The 16,165-nt window shown below is 42.8% G+C and overlaps 1 protein-coding gene across 1 annotated transcript in view; it reads left to right on the plus strand.

Annotated features, from left to right (window-relative positions):
- The first annotated feature begins 209 nt into the window (after positions 1-209).
- LOC112253542 (ryanodine receptor 2) overlaps positions 210-16,165 on the plus strand; it is an 84,652-nt gene continuing 68,696 nt past the window's right edge. Inside the window, exons 1-28 of the mRNA XM_024425488.2 lie at positions 210-257; positions 3,254-3,373; positions 3,477-3,581; positions 3,691-3,765; positions 3,933-4,011; positions 4,170-4,282; positions 4,554-4,677; positions 4,826-4,922; positions 5,050-5,124; positions 5,387-5,543; positions 5,666-5,830; positions 6,008-6,129; positions 6,370-6,553; positions 6,694-6,829; positions 6,975-7,070; positions 7,279-7,397; positions 7,476-7,609; positions 9,606-9,847; positions 10,103-10,295; positions 10,506-10,710; positions 10,855-10,959; positions 11,123-11,226; positions 11,312-11,395; positions 11,481-11,640; positions 12,430-12,577; positions 12,962-13,170; positions 13,345-13,519; positions 13,617-13,825. Of these exons, the coding sequence (XP_024281256.1) occupies positions 210-257; positions 3,254-3,373; positions 3,477-3,581; positions 3,691-3,765; positions 3,933-4,011; positions 4,170-4,282; positions 4,554-4,677; positions 4,826-4,922; positions 5,050-5,124; positions 5,387-5,543; positions 5,666-5,830; positions 6,008-6,129; positions 6,370-6,553; positions 6,694-6,829; positions 6,975-7,070; positions 7,279-7,397; positions 7,476-7,609; positions 9,606-9,847; positions 10,103-10,295; positions 10,506-10,710; positions 10,855-10,959; positions 11,123-11,226; positions 11,312-11,395; positions 11,481-11,640; positions 12,430-12,577; positions 12,962-13,170; positions 13,345-13,519; positions 13,617-13,825 (3,783 nt within the window). The remainder of the gene's footprint in view (positions 258-3,253; positions 3,374-3,476; positions 3,582-3,690; positions 3,766-3,932; positions 4,012-4,169; positions 4,283-4,553; positions 4,678-4,825; positions 4,923-5,049; positions 5,125-5,386; positions 5,544-5,665; positions 5,831-6,007; positions 6,130-6,369; positions 6,554-6,693; positions 6,830-6,974; positions 7,071-7,278; positions 7,398-7,475; positions 7,610-9,605; positions 9,848-10,102; positions 10,296-10,505; positions 10,711-10,854; positions 10,960-11,122; positions 11,227-11,311; positions 11,396-11,480; positions 11,641-12,429; positions 12,578-12,961; positions 13,171-13,344; positions 13,520-13,616; positions 13,826-16,165) is intronic.

Consider the following 16,165-nt stretch of genomic DNA (forward strand, 5'->3'; position numbering starts at 1 on the left):
CATATTGCGCTTTTAATGCACGGAATTGCGCAGGTTGGTCGATGCATGTGCGTGGTCGTGGACAGTGGTAGACTGTAGCCTATTTTTACCTGCCAAGCGCGCGCTGGGTCAAAACTGATAAGGCGCCACCCAATGAGCGTTGGTCAATCTCACTGATTATTTTTCAACTAGGCCTTCTACAGACAGTGAACTGCTTTACATATTCGGACATGGCTGATTCAGGAGAAAGCGAAGATGAAATCCAATTTCTACGTACGGTAAGTAGGCTAATGCTACGGAGTATTTAACTCTGGTGGTGGCATTTGCGGCAAAGTTGGAAGAAGGTTGGGTTTTGCAGGGCATCGATACGGTAGCCAGAAAAAGAAACATTTACAGGTGTATTGTAATAATCACTGGGACGTTTGGCCACAATTGTCAGGTGTAACGTTACATGCTTTTTTAGTTGTTAACTTTTTCCCACGGTCACTCACTTGTTTGAAAGTTACTTAAACAAATAAGAAAAGCCAAACCTTTGTTTTCATGATAGAGTTTAGAGTAGAAACTGTTACTTTTTTGTATATTTGAAAGTTACTAGGATGTATTGAATGGCTATTACTTGTCTTTAAAACGAACTGTGTGTTGGCTACCATGACATGTTTTGTTTGCTAAGGAAACAAGAGTTACAGAATTGTTACTCTCTCTATTGCTCTCCTCTCATTTGAGCGAATAACAACAACCATTTGTCTATTTTTCTGTCACTCTGACAAATTAATTGTTAACCTTTACTCCAAATTCAAACTCATTAACCTATTTTTGTAGAAATGTATTCGTTTATTTTTTTTCTGTGCAACTACATGGGCTACAGTAAATTGAGCTTAAGCGTTTGTTCTATTTTTAACTGTATTTTCGACCACAGAGAATGATGGAGGCCTATCATTCTGTGTGGTTGTGAGTCCTCTCGGGGCTTGGTATCTCAGCTCTCTGATAAAGACATGTCACTAGTGGAGTGCTGGTTGATGCTGTTTGGGACAGTCACATGCTTCGGTTGACTGGTGAGGGCTATGGTGACAGGTACTGGTGAGGGCATTTTGGTCTCTCAGCCCATACTAAAAGTTTCAGAAACTAAGTATGCAGTTCATTTTCAGTGTTTCCCCTATGATTGTTTTTAGCAGTGGTGGCAAAGTTGAGAGAACATTTGCCAAGGGGCAGAAAGAACATGTGCAGTTTAAAGCTAATTTCCTGCAATTCTACACATTTTGTCATGGCTTACGCTGTGTTCCTTCAGTGCCTTCATAAAATATTCCAACAAAGAATGCCTGAATTTAAAATATATTGAGATTTTTTGTCTCTGGTGTACACAATACCCTATAATGTCAAAGTTGAATTAGGTTTTTATAAATGTGTACAAATTCATTAAAAATGAAAAGCTGAAATGTCTTGAGTCAATAAGTATTCAACCCCTTTGTTATGGCAAGCCTAAATAAGTTAATCAGTAAAAATGTGCTTAACAAGTCACATAATAAGTTGCATGGATTTACTCCCTGTGCAGTAATAGTGTTTAACATGATTTTTTAATTACTCCCTCATCTCTGTACCCCACGTATACAATTATCTGTAACGTCTCCCAGTCGAGGAGTGAATTTCAAAGATTCAACCACAAAGAACATGGAGCTTTTCCAATGCCTCGCAAAGAAGGGCACCTATTGGTAGATGGGTACAAATTTTAAAAAAGCAGACATTGAATATCCCTTTGAGCAGGGTGAAGTTATTAATTACAATTTGGATGGACTATCAATACACACAGTCACCACAAAGAGACAGGCGTCCTTCCTAACATAGTGGCCGGAGAGGAAGGAAACTGCTCAGGGATTTCACCATGAGGCCAATGGTAACTTTAAAATGACTGTGATAGAAGAAAACTGAGGATGGATTAACAACATTGTAGTTTCACCACAGTATTAACCTAATTGACAGAGTGAAAAGAAGGAAGCCTGTACAGAATAAAAATATTCCAAAACATGCATCCTGTTTGCAACAACTCACTAAAGTTCTAATGCAAAAAATGTGGGAATGGAATTCACTTTTTTCCCTGAATACAAAGTTATAAGTTTGGGGAAAATCCAATACAATAGATTACTGAGTACCACTCTCCATATTTTCAAGCATAGTGGTATCTGCGTATGCTTGTAATTGTTGGGGAGTTTTTCAGGAGAAAAAATAAATGGAATGGATCTAAGCAACAGCAAAATCCTAGAGGAAAACCTGGTTCAGTCTGCTTTCCACCAGACACTGGGAAATGAATTCACCTTTCAGCAGGACAGTAACCTGAGTTGCTTACCAAGAAGACAGTGAATGTTCCTGAGTGTCCGAGTTACAGTTTTGACTTAAATCGACTTGAAAATCTATGAGCTTGAAGAATTTTTAAAATAATAATGGGCAAATGTTGCGCAATCCAGCTCTAAGAGACTTACCCAGAAAAACTCACAGATGTATTCGCTGCCAAAGGTGCTTCAACAAATTAATGACTCAGGGGTGTGAATACTGTATTTCAGGTTTTAGTCATTTAAGTTTACACTGAACACATTTGACCAACTATTATATTTTTTTACCATGTTTTTTGGAGGGGTGGCAATAATTTAGAAGTGGCGGCCCGCTGCTGTTATATTAATATGGGGAAAAACGTATTTGGCTGTGGCCCTTATCTCTGCTCGTAAAGAACTTGGGATGGGCCATGTTAGCCTCTCTGCCCTGACTGACTCTGTAATGCATGATTGAGGTTAGGATCCAATTCAGACCCTTTGAAAGCTTATGGGATATTGACCATTTTTTATTTATGGCCTGAGTGGAAAGGGCATTCTTGACCCCAGCCAGCTCTGAGCCCTATTCCTTATTCAGTTAGGTCCCTAAGTGGTTCTACTGTGCGGCGGGACTGATAAAGTCCAGAGGTTGCTGATAGTAGAGTGCAATGGAGTGTGAGGCAGGGGTCAGACAACACAGTGACACCTCAATGGTGGCATCATGCCCTGGGAACTGAGAGGTGTTCCAGTCTGGCTGCTAGTCCCTCCTCTCCAGTCTCTCAGCTCTCCTTATATGGCTGTGACCTGATTTAGGGTTAATCACTCACTGTTATACAATGTTGAAGTACTGTCTAAGTTAATTTTACAGCATGAAATTATTTCTGTTAGTTTCATTGGATATTTTTCAGGTGAAAACAACTAGCTCACAATATTTATTAACAGCGATGTGGTCTACTATGTGCCCCTGCCTCTGACAGAGTGATGAGGTGGTGCTGCAGTGCATCTTCACATCCCAACAGGAGCATCTGAAACTGTGCCTGGCTGCAGAGGGCTTTGGCTGCAGACTCTGCTGTCTGGAGTCCACCTCCAACTGCAAGGTAAAGCTTCATCCCACATCATGGTCTTTGGAATCAGAGAATGGCAGATCAGAGGATTGATAAGAGTCTGATTAATCAGGAGTATGTGCATTGTGTTCCCCAGAATGTTCCTCCAGACCTGTCGGTGTGTTCCTTTGTGCTGGCCCAGTGTCTGTCTGTCAGAGCTCTGCAGGAGATGCTGGCTAACAGGGAGGACCAAGCAGCAGGGGTGAGCTAACAGCTTGGGTCTCATTCTAGCCTAACTATAATGGATTTCTGTGAAGTCATGGTTCATGGTTGTGTTCTAATAAGAGCTGTAGTTATGTTGTGTTGTGCAGGCTGGTCAGGGAGGTGGTCATCGCACCCTCCTCTACGGTCATGCTGTACTGCTCATACACTCCTACAGCAGGATGGTGAGCTTTCTCAACCAATCACAGTATCTCTCTGGAGAACTAAGACTTTTAATTTTGGTTGTGTAAATCCCATGAGGAAACCTGTGTGTTTGATTATGCCGTTTATTCCAATCATAAGGGGTTGTTCAAGGTTTAAATGGACCTTTCTACGTTTTCTTCTTCTTCAGTATCTTTGCTGTTTGTCCACATCCCAGTCTTCTACAGATAAGCTAGCGTTTGATGTTGGTCTGCAGGATGATAAAACAGGTATTTCACATCATTTTAAAGATGTGTTCCAGTGCTTGGTGGAACATCAGAAAGTGCTTGTTTGATGATGTTTAGATATCAATTCAGTAGGCCTATGAGTAGTATGCCCTTTGTTCTGGCAATCAACCACATTCCTTACAGATGACCTGTGTGTCCAGGTGAGGCATGCTGGTGGACCATTCACCCTGCATCCAAGCAGAGGTCAGAGGGGGAGAAGGTCCGTGTCGGGGACGACCTCATCCTGGTCAGTGTGTCATCTGAGAGATACCTGGTGAGTTACCAGAGAAGTGCATGAAGAGATATAATGAGATGGCAGACAAGGCAGGTACCCTTCAAAGAGGAGAGAAATAGCTAACGTGCTAATGTTTGAATAAACTTCAATAGTGTCTGAAATAGACCCCAGAATAATAACAGCCACTTTATGGATGGTTTATTTAGAAACGGTTTCCATTATGTGAAATCGTTGTTAATCCTGATCTCTCTTGATTCTCCATAACTGTCATGATCTTGTTAAGGCTCTTGTCTTGGTTGTTTCCCTGCAGCATTTGTCCTATGGGAGTGTGATAGACAATACGAGTGAGAGTGGCAGCCTTATTGTGGATGCAGCCTTCCAGCAGACCCTCTGGAGGGTCGCCCCCATCTGTTCTGGGAGTGGAGTTGCTCAAGGCAGGTTACCTCTTTCTGTCATTACAAAGAACACAACCTAAATGCACATTACAACCCCTGCCATTTTGGGAGTGTACTGTATATGGGATATTATTACGTGTTATTTCTTGATTGTAATCCTTGACTTTCCTTTGTGTGCTAATCGTAGGGTATCTGAAGGGCGGGGACACATTGAGGCTGCTGCATGGACACACAGATGAATGTCTGACTGTCCCGTCTACAGATCAGGGGGAGGAGCTACGCAAGTATGTCCCAGAATCACACCCATACACACGACCAAGCATTTTGATTATTTAAATGCTCCCAATCATTCACTCAGGCAAGCCTGTGCTCTCTCATCGCTCATTCTCTTGCGCTCTCTCATTTCCTTAGGGTGGTGCACTACGAGGGTGGAGCAGTGTCTAGTCATGCCCGCTCTCTCTGGAGGCTGGAGATCCTTCGTGTTGCGTAAGTCTCTCACATCTTTTCCCCATACCTTTTATAGAGATTTTCCAAATCCACCCCATAAAATGCAGGCATGTGTATCTGTGGTCGTTAAAGATACGCTCACTTGTATTTGGTCAGGTAGAGTGGTAACGGTAAGATAAGATAAGATTTGAGTGCGGACAGCATTCTTCAATCTCTCCTTAACATTTCTGCCATTACTCCATTCACTTACTGCATACTGACTGAGCTCTAGCTGACTGAGCATATCAACTATTTCCAACAGCTGGAGTAGTAGCCACACACGCTGGGGTCAGCCATTCAGGCTCCGCCATGTCACCACAGGGAGGTACTTGAGTCTGACCGAGGAGAGAGGCCTTCACCTGGTGGACAGGGAGAGGGCCGACGTGAAGTCCACATCCTTCTGCTTCCGACCCTCCAAGGTCTGAGGTCAAATGCCAAATTCATAGTTTTTTGCCTACCCCAAATACATAGGCCAAATCGGATAACCAGTGGTGTCAATTTTTTATGTTGATCAGAATTACAATTCCATATCACTCTTTAGGAGAAGCTAGAATGTGGCCCAAAGAAGGACACTGATGGTATGGGTGCCTCAGAGATCAAGTATGGAGACTCCTTGTGCTACGTCCAGCATGTGGACTCTGGTCTGTGGCTCACCTACCAAGCCATTGATGCCAAGTGTGCCCGCTTAGGAGCGGTGCAGCGCAAGGTAATATAATGTATTTTTCCAGTACTCATTTCTGCTGAACTTCATCACACTGTAGGCTTACTCCGTATTTGAGTCATTGCTTGGACATATGCGTAGCTTTTAGTTGTTGACTTTTTTTTCTGTTAAATGTGCACTGTATTGTTTTATTGTCACATTATCCTATGACCTTTTCTCCAGGCCATTATGCACAGTGAGGGTCACATGGATGATGGTCTGAGCCTGTCCCGTTCTCAATGGGAGGAGTCCCATACGGCCAGACTCATCCGCAGCACCGTCCTCCTCTTCACAGGCTTCATCAGGTAGGCCATCATACAGCCCTCTGAAATCTGTCTAACTGGGTTCCCCCGGTGAGGGATTTAGTTGAGGTAACAGTGTGATTGGTTGAGCGTGCAGAGTGTAAATGATGGAGCCATTGTGTAGTTTGTGGCCATTTGGGCTCGTATTAGCAAGGCCTGGACAAAAAATCTATACATTTGGAAATTTAAAATGTTCTAATTTAATATTTTCTATATTCTCTCAATCTCCTCTCTTGTTTTTAGGAGACTTGATGGTCTCAGTCAGCGAGCGAACATCCCCTCCTTCAACCTGCCACTGGGAACAGTGGCCCTAAGTTTGCAGGATCTCATTGGCTACTTCCAGCCACCTGGGGAGGGGCTAGGACATGAGGCTAGGCAGAACAGTGTGCGAGATCTGAAGAACAGACAGAATCTATTTCAAGAGGAGGTAATAGTGGATTTCTTTAGCCTTGGGGCCCTTGAATCTATTGTCTCTAGAAGTGCCATGACAAAATACGTTTTCTGCATTTGTATGGTTCAAGGATGTTTTTGTTCGGAAATGTGCTATTTTATCTCTTTCTCTTTCAGGGGGTCATCGGTTTAGTTCTTGACTGCATTGACCGTTTACACCTATACAGCAGTGCCTCTCATTTTGCTGCAGCTGCTGGGAAGGAGGCAGGAGATGACTGGGAGAACATCCTCAACTCCTTCTATGAACTACTGGGTGAGAATGACCCACTCAGCATCAAATACTCTGTATAAGAACTTCATGCACCCCACATTCGAGTGACTTTAAAAAGTATGCTTGGGAAATCTGTACAGATCTACAAGTAATCCTACAATCACATCCTTTTTCTATTCCCTTCCAGCTGCTCTTATCAGGGGAAATCGCAGGAACTGTGCCCAGTTCTCAGGCTCCCTGGACTGGCTGGTGAGCAGGCTGGAGAGACTGGAGGCCTCCACTGGTCAGTGCATAATTTTGGGGTTCTACTTTTACCCTCTTAGGACAAGAATGGTTCCTTTCAGAAAAACCACATGATTTCACATGAAAACATGTGTTTTTGAAACACTTTACATGTGATCACGTGAAATACATGTGTTTTTTCCATAAAGGGGTGACACACTTTACATTTTACATGAAGATGCTGCCACTAAGTTGTGTCTGTTGTGTAGGTGTCTTGGAGGTATTACACTGTGTCCTTGTGGAGAGTCCTGAGACTCTCAACTTTATAAGGGAAGGACACATTAAATCCATCATCTCTCTACTCGATAAGCATGGGCGGAACCATAAGGTACATACACTACAGTACAATTTCTCTATTAAATAATAGTTTTATTGACATATTAACCTGTGTATGGTTTTATCCCAGGTCCTGGATGTGCTGTGTTCTCTTTGTGTGTGTCATGGTATGGCAGTGCGTTCCAACCAGCATCTGATCTGTGATAATCTGCTACCAGAGCGAGACCTGCTTCTCCAGACTCGCCTCGTCAACCAGGTCACAAGGTACACAACCATTATACACCCTCTGACTCACACTGACATTTCCATTCATTAATACATACAGTTGAAGTCAGAAGTTTACATACACCTTAGCCAAATACATTTAAACTCAGTTTTTCACAATTCCTGACATTTAATCCTTGTAAAAATTCCCTGTCATTTAGGATCACCACTTTATTCTAAGAATGTGAAATGTCAGAAAAACAGCTTTTCTTTCTTTCATCACATTCCCAGTGGGTTAGAAGTTTACATACACTCAATTAGTATTTGGTAGCATCATTGCCTTTAAATTGTTTAACTTGAGTCAAACATTTTGGGTAGCCTTCCCACAATAAGAATTTTGGCCCATTCCTCCTGACAGAGCTGGTGTAAATGAGTCAGGTTTGTAGGCCTCCTTTCTTGCACGCGCTTTTTCAGTTCTGCCCACAAATTTTCTATAGGGTTGAGGTCAGGGCTTTGTGATGGCCACTCCAATACCTTGACTTTGTTGTCTTGAAGATATTTTTCCACAACTTTGGAAGTATGCTTCGGGTCATTGTCCATTTGGAAGACCCATTTGTGAACAAGCTTTAACTTCCTGACTGATGTCTTGGGATGTTGCTTCAATATATCCACATACTTTTCCTGCCTCATGATGCTGTCTATTTTGTGAAGTGCACCAGTCCCACCTGCAACAAAGCACCCCCACAACATGATGCTGCCACTTCCATGCTTCACGGTTGGGATGGTGTTCTTCGGCTTGCAAGCATCCCCCTTTTTCCTCCAAACATAACGCTGGTCATTATGGCTAAACAGTTCTATTTTTGTTTCATCAGACCAGGGGACATTTCTCCAAAAAGAATGATCTTTGTCCCCATGTGCAGTTGCAAACCGTAGTCTGGCTTTTTTATGGTGGTTTTGGAGCAGTGGCTTCTTCCTTGCTGAGCGGACTTTCAGGATATGTCGATATAGGACTCGTTTAACTGTGGATATAGTTACTTTTGTACCTGTTTAATCCAGCATCTTCACAAGGTCCTTTGCTGTTGTTCTGGGATTGATTTGCACTTTTCGCACCATTCATCTCAAGGAGACAGAACGCTTCTCCTTCTCCTGACATAATGTTCGATAACCATGACTATAGTTCTGTGCAGCATTGTACACGTCATAAAAATATTTAAAGGGATAATCAATGATGGTCTATGCGTTCTCTGGAACATGATGAATGACGTGGAGTTGAACCAACCTTCCACGGAGTTGTATTATTTTCCAGAGAACGCATAGAGCCCTGAGTTGATTATCCCTTTTATACCATGGCTATAATATAACACATTTGCCACTAGAAATGTGTTCCTTTGCAGGTAGAAATGTGTTCAACATCCACTGTAGCTAACAAGTTTCTAGATAGGGACAGTTGTTGCCTTGGTTACCAAACAAACAGACCTGCTAGTTTAGCTAACCATCAATCAAATAGCAATAATGTTTTCAGTTTTACTTTTGCTTTCAAAAGCAGCTTAGACATAGAACATGTATGAGCTATAGCCATTGAATTGTGTCGTACAATATACCGTGCGTTATAGGGAGATAATGCATGCTCCAAAATGCCCTTCAATCCAATCAAAAATGAGTATTCAACAATGCCATGTTATAAAATTATGATATGATACGGTACACATTTAAAATGTAAGAAATAACTATTTGTATTTCATCATCAATAAGACCTGGCTCTGTGGTATACTGGAATAAGAAGTACTAGCCTACCACATTTCACTTTATTTTGTATGTTTATTGAATAGGGCGCTAACAGTATCCTCATTACCCTTTTATTCATCCCTCCTGAACAAAAACAAAACAATTCCCTCTAGCAAAACAAACAAAATAAGAAAGAAACAAACCAATTAAATTAATATCTGTTAGACCAGTCACTATAAGACAAACAAGTGCTCCAGTGTCATAAGTCTTTTGTCCAGTTGCTGAAAGTAATGATGAACTGTATTCATCACACATCTCCTCTTTACTAAAGCATGAGGCCCAACATCTTCCTGGCCCTGGGTGATGACTCGGCCCAATACAGGAGGTGGTACTATGAGATGACTGTAGACCAGGTGGAGCCCTTCCTCACGGCTGAGCCCACTCACCTGCGTGTGGGCTGGGCCAACACTGAGGGTTACAACCCCTATCTCACGGGTGGAGAGGCCTGGGGGGGCAACGGGGTAGGAGATGACCTCAGCTCCTATGGCTTTGACGGGCTGTACCTTTGGTCAGGTGAGGGAACACTACAAGAAGGGAAGATTAATGAATGTTCGCTGGTGTTATTATGTGCTGGATAGGAGCAGTTTCATTGCGAAAGTCTTCACAATCATGAAGCAAATGCATCTGTCATTTCTGCCATTAACTTTTTGTGATTAGTTTATTTAGTTTTATTACATACTCAGGTTACAGGGGAAAGTATTTCATACAGAATCTACATCTGCCAACTATGAATGTAAAGTCTGGCACTATATCTGTCCTGTACATCAGGCTGTGTTGGTCGGAGAGTGAGCTCTCCCTATCACCACCTTCTGAGGGAGGACGATGTGGTCAGCTGCTGCATTGACCTCGTTGCCCCCTGCATCTCCTTCCGGGTCAACGGGCAGCCGGTCCAGGGCATGCTGGAGAACTTCAACACTGACGGACTGCTCTTCCCAGTGGTCAGCTTCTCTGCTGGTGTCAAGTGAGAGTATTATCTATATGTGTTGTTGGCATACTTTCCGTTCTTTCACTGCATCTACCTATATTTCTGGAGTGCTTTTCTGAAAACACAATTTCCCATTTCTATATGAATGTCTATATGAATGTGATCTGATTCTGTTTCAATGTCCAGGTAATAAATGGATGGCTCTGTCTGATCAAATCTATCTGTCTGTCTGGACTGTGACCACAGGGTGCGTTTTCTGCTGGGTGGGAGACATGGAGAGTTCCGTTTCCTGCCCCCTCCAGGCTTCGCCCCGTGTTCCGAGGCTCTGCTCCCCAGGGTGAAGCTGAGGTTGGAGCCTTGTCAGAACTTCACCCAGGAGCAATACCTTCTGGGACCCACTGTACTCCTCACCCCAGCAACCTTTACCCCTAGTCCAGTAGACATCAGCCAGGTACCAAATCCAGTAGTACTTTGCACATTTGTCCATGGCCTTTAAAGCATGTCGGTGTATACAACCTACTTTAGCTAAGTGAAAACATAGTAGGACCCATCTTCCCTCTTTTATCATATACCCCAACCCCATGTTGTTCCTTAGGTGGTGTTGCCCGTTCAACTGGAGCATATTCGTGAGAGACTAGCAGAGAACACCCATGAGCTTTGGGTCATGGACAAGATTGACCTTGGATGGACCCATGGAGCTGTGAGTGATGCAGCTACTGAATGGGTTATGGCCTTGTATCCAAATCCCTTACATACATTCCTGTTTCTTGGTCTACTGATTGTATGGTTTCCATAGCAAGCTGCTCACAGCTGTTCATGTCAACAGTGTATATGTATTTTGACCGATGTGTATTGTGATGTAGGTGAGAGATGACAGTAAGAAGCAGGACCCCTGTCTGGTGGAGTTCTCCAGGCTCCCAGAACAGGAGCGAAACCACAGCCTTCAGATGTCCCAGGACACACTCCGGTAAGCCTCCTCTGCCATTCACACATTCACATCAAAAGGACCTGTCAAGACACTTATTTTGTCTTTATTCTACTTCTTTGTGAAGGACTCTCGTTGCCCTTGGTTTGCATATTGGTCTGCCAGATGGCCGTGCTGATGAGGGAGTGAGATACCTTAGGCTCTCCAACAAGTATGTAGCTCTACTCTTGAGACTCTTTATGAGTGAGTGTTCCTCCTGTCTTTTGTACTAAATGAACCTTTCCTCTCCTGTCTAGGTATGAGATGCCTAGTGGGTACAGACCAGCCCCGGTAGACCTGAGCCACATCATCCTGAGTCCTGCCCAGGAGGCGGTGGTGGAGCTGCTGGCTGAGAACGATCACAACGTGTGGGCCAGGGACCGGATCAGGCAGGGCTGGACCTACAGCTCACACCAGGTCACACCAGGCTTTGATACAAGGGTAGACCTAGCCAAACTACAATAGCGGAATGAATGAAATATCTGCTTTACCAAGAGCCTTGAAATAGAAATCCATAAAAATGTTAGCTGGTCTTTTGATAGTGGTAAACCTGGTTTGTTATTTTGGATGAGAAGACCTTCCTGATATGTCTTGATGAAGGATTTGAAGGAGCAGGCTAGTTTGGTCTGTACAGTGAGTGTACAAAACATTAAGAACACCTTCCAAATATTGAGTTGCACCACCTTTTGCCCTTAGTACAGCCTCAATTTGTCTGGGCATGGATTCTACAAGGTGTCGAAAGCATTCCACGGGGATGCTGGCCCATGTTGACTCCAATTCTTCCCACAGTTGTGTCAAGTTGGTTGGATGTCCTTTGGGTGGTGGACTGTTGTTGATACACACAAGAAACTGTTATGTAAAAAACACAGCAGCGTTGCAGTTCTTGACACACTCAAACCGGTGCGCCTGGCACCTACTACCATACTCCATTCAAAGGCACTTAAATATTTTGTCTTGCCCATTCACCCTCAGAATGGCACACATACACAATCCATGTCTCAATTGTCTCAAGGTTTGAAAATCATTCTTTAAACTGTCTTCTCCCCTTCTTCTACACTGATTGAAGTGGATTTAACAAGTGACATCAATAATTAATAATAATAATTTCCTGGATTCACCTGGTCAGTCTAATGTTTTGTACACTCAGTGTATGTGATAGTAATATAGCGGTAATGAGTGCTAATTCTTTCTCTCTGTTTTGTCTAGGATGTGAAGGCCAAGCGGAGCCCCCACCTGGTGCCCTACAGCCTGCTGGATGAGAGGAGCAGACAATCTGGCAGAGACGGTGTGAGGGAGGCTGTGTGCACCCTGCTGGGCTACGGCTACAGTCTGGAGCCCCTGGACCAGGACAGAGGTATGGATGATTTCACGTTCCACTTTAGAAATGATTTTAATCATTATTATAATCGTATATACCTCTAATAATTATTCAAAGGTTATTTTAATTTTACCTTTATTTAACTAGGAAAGTCAGTTAAGAACAAATTCTTATTTTCAATGATGGCCTAGGAACAGTGGGTTAACTGCCTGTTCAGGGCCAGAGCGACAGATTTGTACCTTGTCAGCTCAGGGATTTGAACTTGCAACCTTCCAGTTACTAGTCCAATGCTCTAACCACTAGGCTACCCTTAATGTGCTGTGTGGTGGAAAATTTGTCATGCTATCCCATGTTTTACTGCTTAAAGAATTGTCTCGTTATATGCTAGTATTTCTGTGCTGTTACTCCTTTGGATTTCAGCTGTGATGCCAGACCCATGTCACACAGTGGCTGAGAAGTTCAGGGTCTTCAGGGCAGACAAGTTGTATGCTGTGACCAGGGGGAAGTGGTACTTTGAGTTTGTGGCGGTGACGGCAGGGGACATGAGGGTAGGCTGGGCTCGTCCCCACTGCCCACCGAATGGGGAACTCGGATCAGACATGCAGGCATTTGTGTTTGACGGCTCCAAGGTGAGAAGACTGAAATGACTACTGGTGACATGCTGTAATCAATAATATTATTTAGGATACATAGATAAGCTCCCACCGTTAGAAGCGAGTCATGGATTGGACATTACACACAGCTAGGCGTGTATCCATTGGTAAGTTCTCTTGCAATTGCTCACTTCTGTCTCTCACACACAGGCCCAGTGGTGTCACCAGGGAGATGAGCCCCTGGGTCGGCCCTGGCAGAGTGGTGATGTGGTGGGCTGTATGGTTGACATGGGTGAATGCACCATGATGGTCACTCTCAATGGAGAGGTGCTTTTGAACGACCGCGGATCAGAGCTGGCTGCCAAGGACTTTGACATCAACCAGGGTTTGTTAATTTGGTCAATCTCTTCAACCTCATAAACACTAACTTAATGTGTTGACCTGTTGGTTTTCCCTCCTTCCCCTGTTCCTGTCGTTGCTAGGCTTCCTCCCTGTGTGTAGTCTCGGGGTGAACCAGAAGGCCAGGCTGAATCTGGGTCGTGACGTGGCCTCATTGTGTTACTTCACAGAGTGTGGCCTACAGGAAGGTTATAAGCCATTTGCTGTAAACATGGCCAGAGACCCAGCCCTGTGGATGAGCTGGAGACAACCACAGTTCATCCCTGTACAGACAGACCATGATAGCATACAGGTTAGTCACCACACATCCACAAGCCAACCTGACCTGAACCTGGGGGTATACTACAAAGCAGGATCAATGAGTTAGCCGGCTAACTTTGGTAAACAACCAGAAATAACTATTGATTTGATTAGGGCTGACCCCATTTAGTCGACTGGATGATTGTTTGATCGATAGGCTGTTGGTCGACCCAGGTTTTTTTTTGTTGAGCAGTCTAAAATATGTTTTTTTATGGCACATGAGACACCTGTCTTATTCACGCCTGTCTCAGTGGACTTTAAAACCTCTTATGGATCAGGTCAGCGGGATCAATTTGACAACATCCGGTGAAATGGCAGAGCGCGAAATTTAAGAAAAACTATTAGAAATATTTAACTTTCATACATTCACAAGTGCAATACACCAAATTAAAGCTTAACTTCTTGTTCATCTAGAAACTGTATCAGATTTCAAAAAGGCTAAAGCAAACCATGCGATTATCAGAGGACAGCACCCCATCAAACAAATACATGACAATCATATTTCAACACGCCAGGCGCGACACAAAACTCAGAAATAACATATAATTCATGCCTTACCTTTGAAGATCTGCTTCTGTTGGCACTCCATTATGTCCCATAAACATCACAAATGGTCCTTTTGTTCGATTAATTCCTTCGTTATATCCCCAAAATGTCAATTTATTTGGCGCGTTTGATTCAGAAAAACACCGGTTCCAACTCGCCCAGCATGACTACAAAATATCTAATAAGTTACCTGTAAACTTTGTCCAAACATTTCAAACAACTTTCCTAATCCAATTTTAAGTATTTTAAAACGTAAATAATCAATCAAATTTAAGACGGGATAAACTGTGTTCAATAGAGGATAAAAATGAATGTGGAGCGAGCTTCAGGTCACTCACCCCAAACAAAAGAGTACACTTGGCTGTACACCCAGAAAGGAAAGGGCTACTTCTTCACTACTCAAAGGAAAAACATCAACCAATTTCTAAAAACTCTTGACATCTGTTGGAAGCCATAGGAACTGCAAGCATATTTCTATTAAAACAGGCTTGCCATAGGAAACTAATGGAAAACAGATTGACCTCAGAAAATGTTTTTCCCTGGATGGATTGTGCTCGGGTTTTCGCCTGCCAAATCAGTTCTGTTATACTCACAGACATTATTCAAACAGTTTTAGAAACTTCAGAGTGTTTACTATCCATGCATATACTAGCTTCTGGGCCTGAGTAGCAGGCAGTTTACTCTGGGCACACTTTTCATCCAGATGTGAAAATACCGCCCCCTATCCCAGAGAGGTTTTAAACCTTGCGCAAATGGCCTACAGCTGTGTCTGTCTGGAGCTCACTAGAGGAGAAACTCTGAGGGCACAGAATATTTTATGCAATGTTGCAAGTTTGCTAGCAGGAGCTTCAGGCCTGACCAAAGTTAATAGTTGATACAATGTTTCAAGTTCCGTGCAGACAGTCCATGCGTAGCCAATGTGATTCATAGCATGTTTATTTTTATTAGGTTATTTTCAACCTGCAGGCTGCAATGTTTTTATTTGTTGGCTTTATGTAGGCTATTTTTACATAGATGGGAATAGAAGTTACTTTTAGAATTGTGATTAACCACATGATAATGATGTTGAAATACAAAGACTATTATAAATTAAATGAAACTGTTCCACAAAAATGTTCATATAAAAGTTATAACTGGTACGCAGATCAGTAGAAATGGTAAGATAAATTGGCACTCCAAATGGAAAAGGTTGCCTTCCCCTGGTGTTGCTTATTAGGAGCGTAACAGCAGGAGCGTAACAGCAGAATCTACAAAAGCCAGCAGCAGTGGGAGGAACAGTTTTTTTCTCTTCTGGTTAGGCTATCTTGATCTCTGGCTCCCTTGAGTAATTTGTGTGTCTTAATTATTTAATCACAGTGTGCTTAAAGCATCAGACTTTCTCAGTAGCCTACATATAGTTGCTTTTATTAAAACACATAGGATGTGTCTATATAGGGGAAAAATACACGTTTTAAACTATTTGACCAATCGATTGGTCGAAAGAACAGATGATTCTAGGTCAACCAAGATTTTTTGGGGTTGGGGACAGCCCTAGATTTGATACCTACTGACTAAAGTTAAACTTAAATACTGTATGTGTTTGGTTTTTCAGTCAATTAGACCATGCCCATTACAAGCTTATCTTTCTAAAAAATTGAAAGTTATTTCAGAATATTTATTAGTCATTGATCTTGCTTTGTAGTATACCCCTCAGTACTGTATGGGTCAATCTCTCGATTACAAGCATGTACAAGGGAGTTGAATCTTACCATTATATTTAGTAGCATAGGTCTTATTGTAGAAATGT

This window comes from Oncorhynchus tshawytscha, linkage group LG06 (assembly GCF_018296145.1).
Source record: "Oncorhynchus tshawytscha isolate Ot180627B linkage group LG06, Otsh_v2.0, whole genome shotgun sequence".
Lineage (NCBI taxonomy): Eukaryota > Metazoa > Chordata > Actinopteri > Salmoniformes > Salmonidae > Oncorhynchus > Oncorhynchus tshawytscha.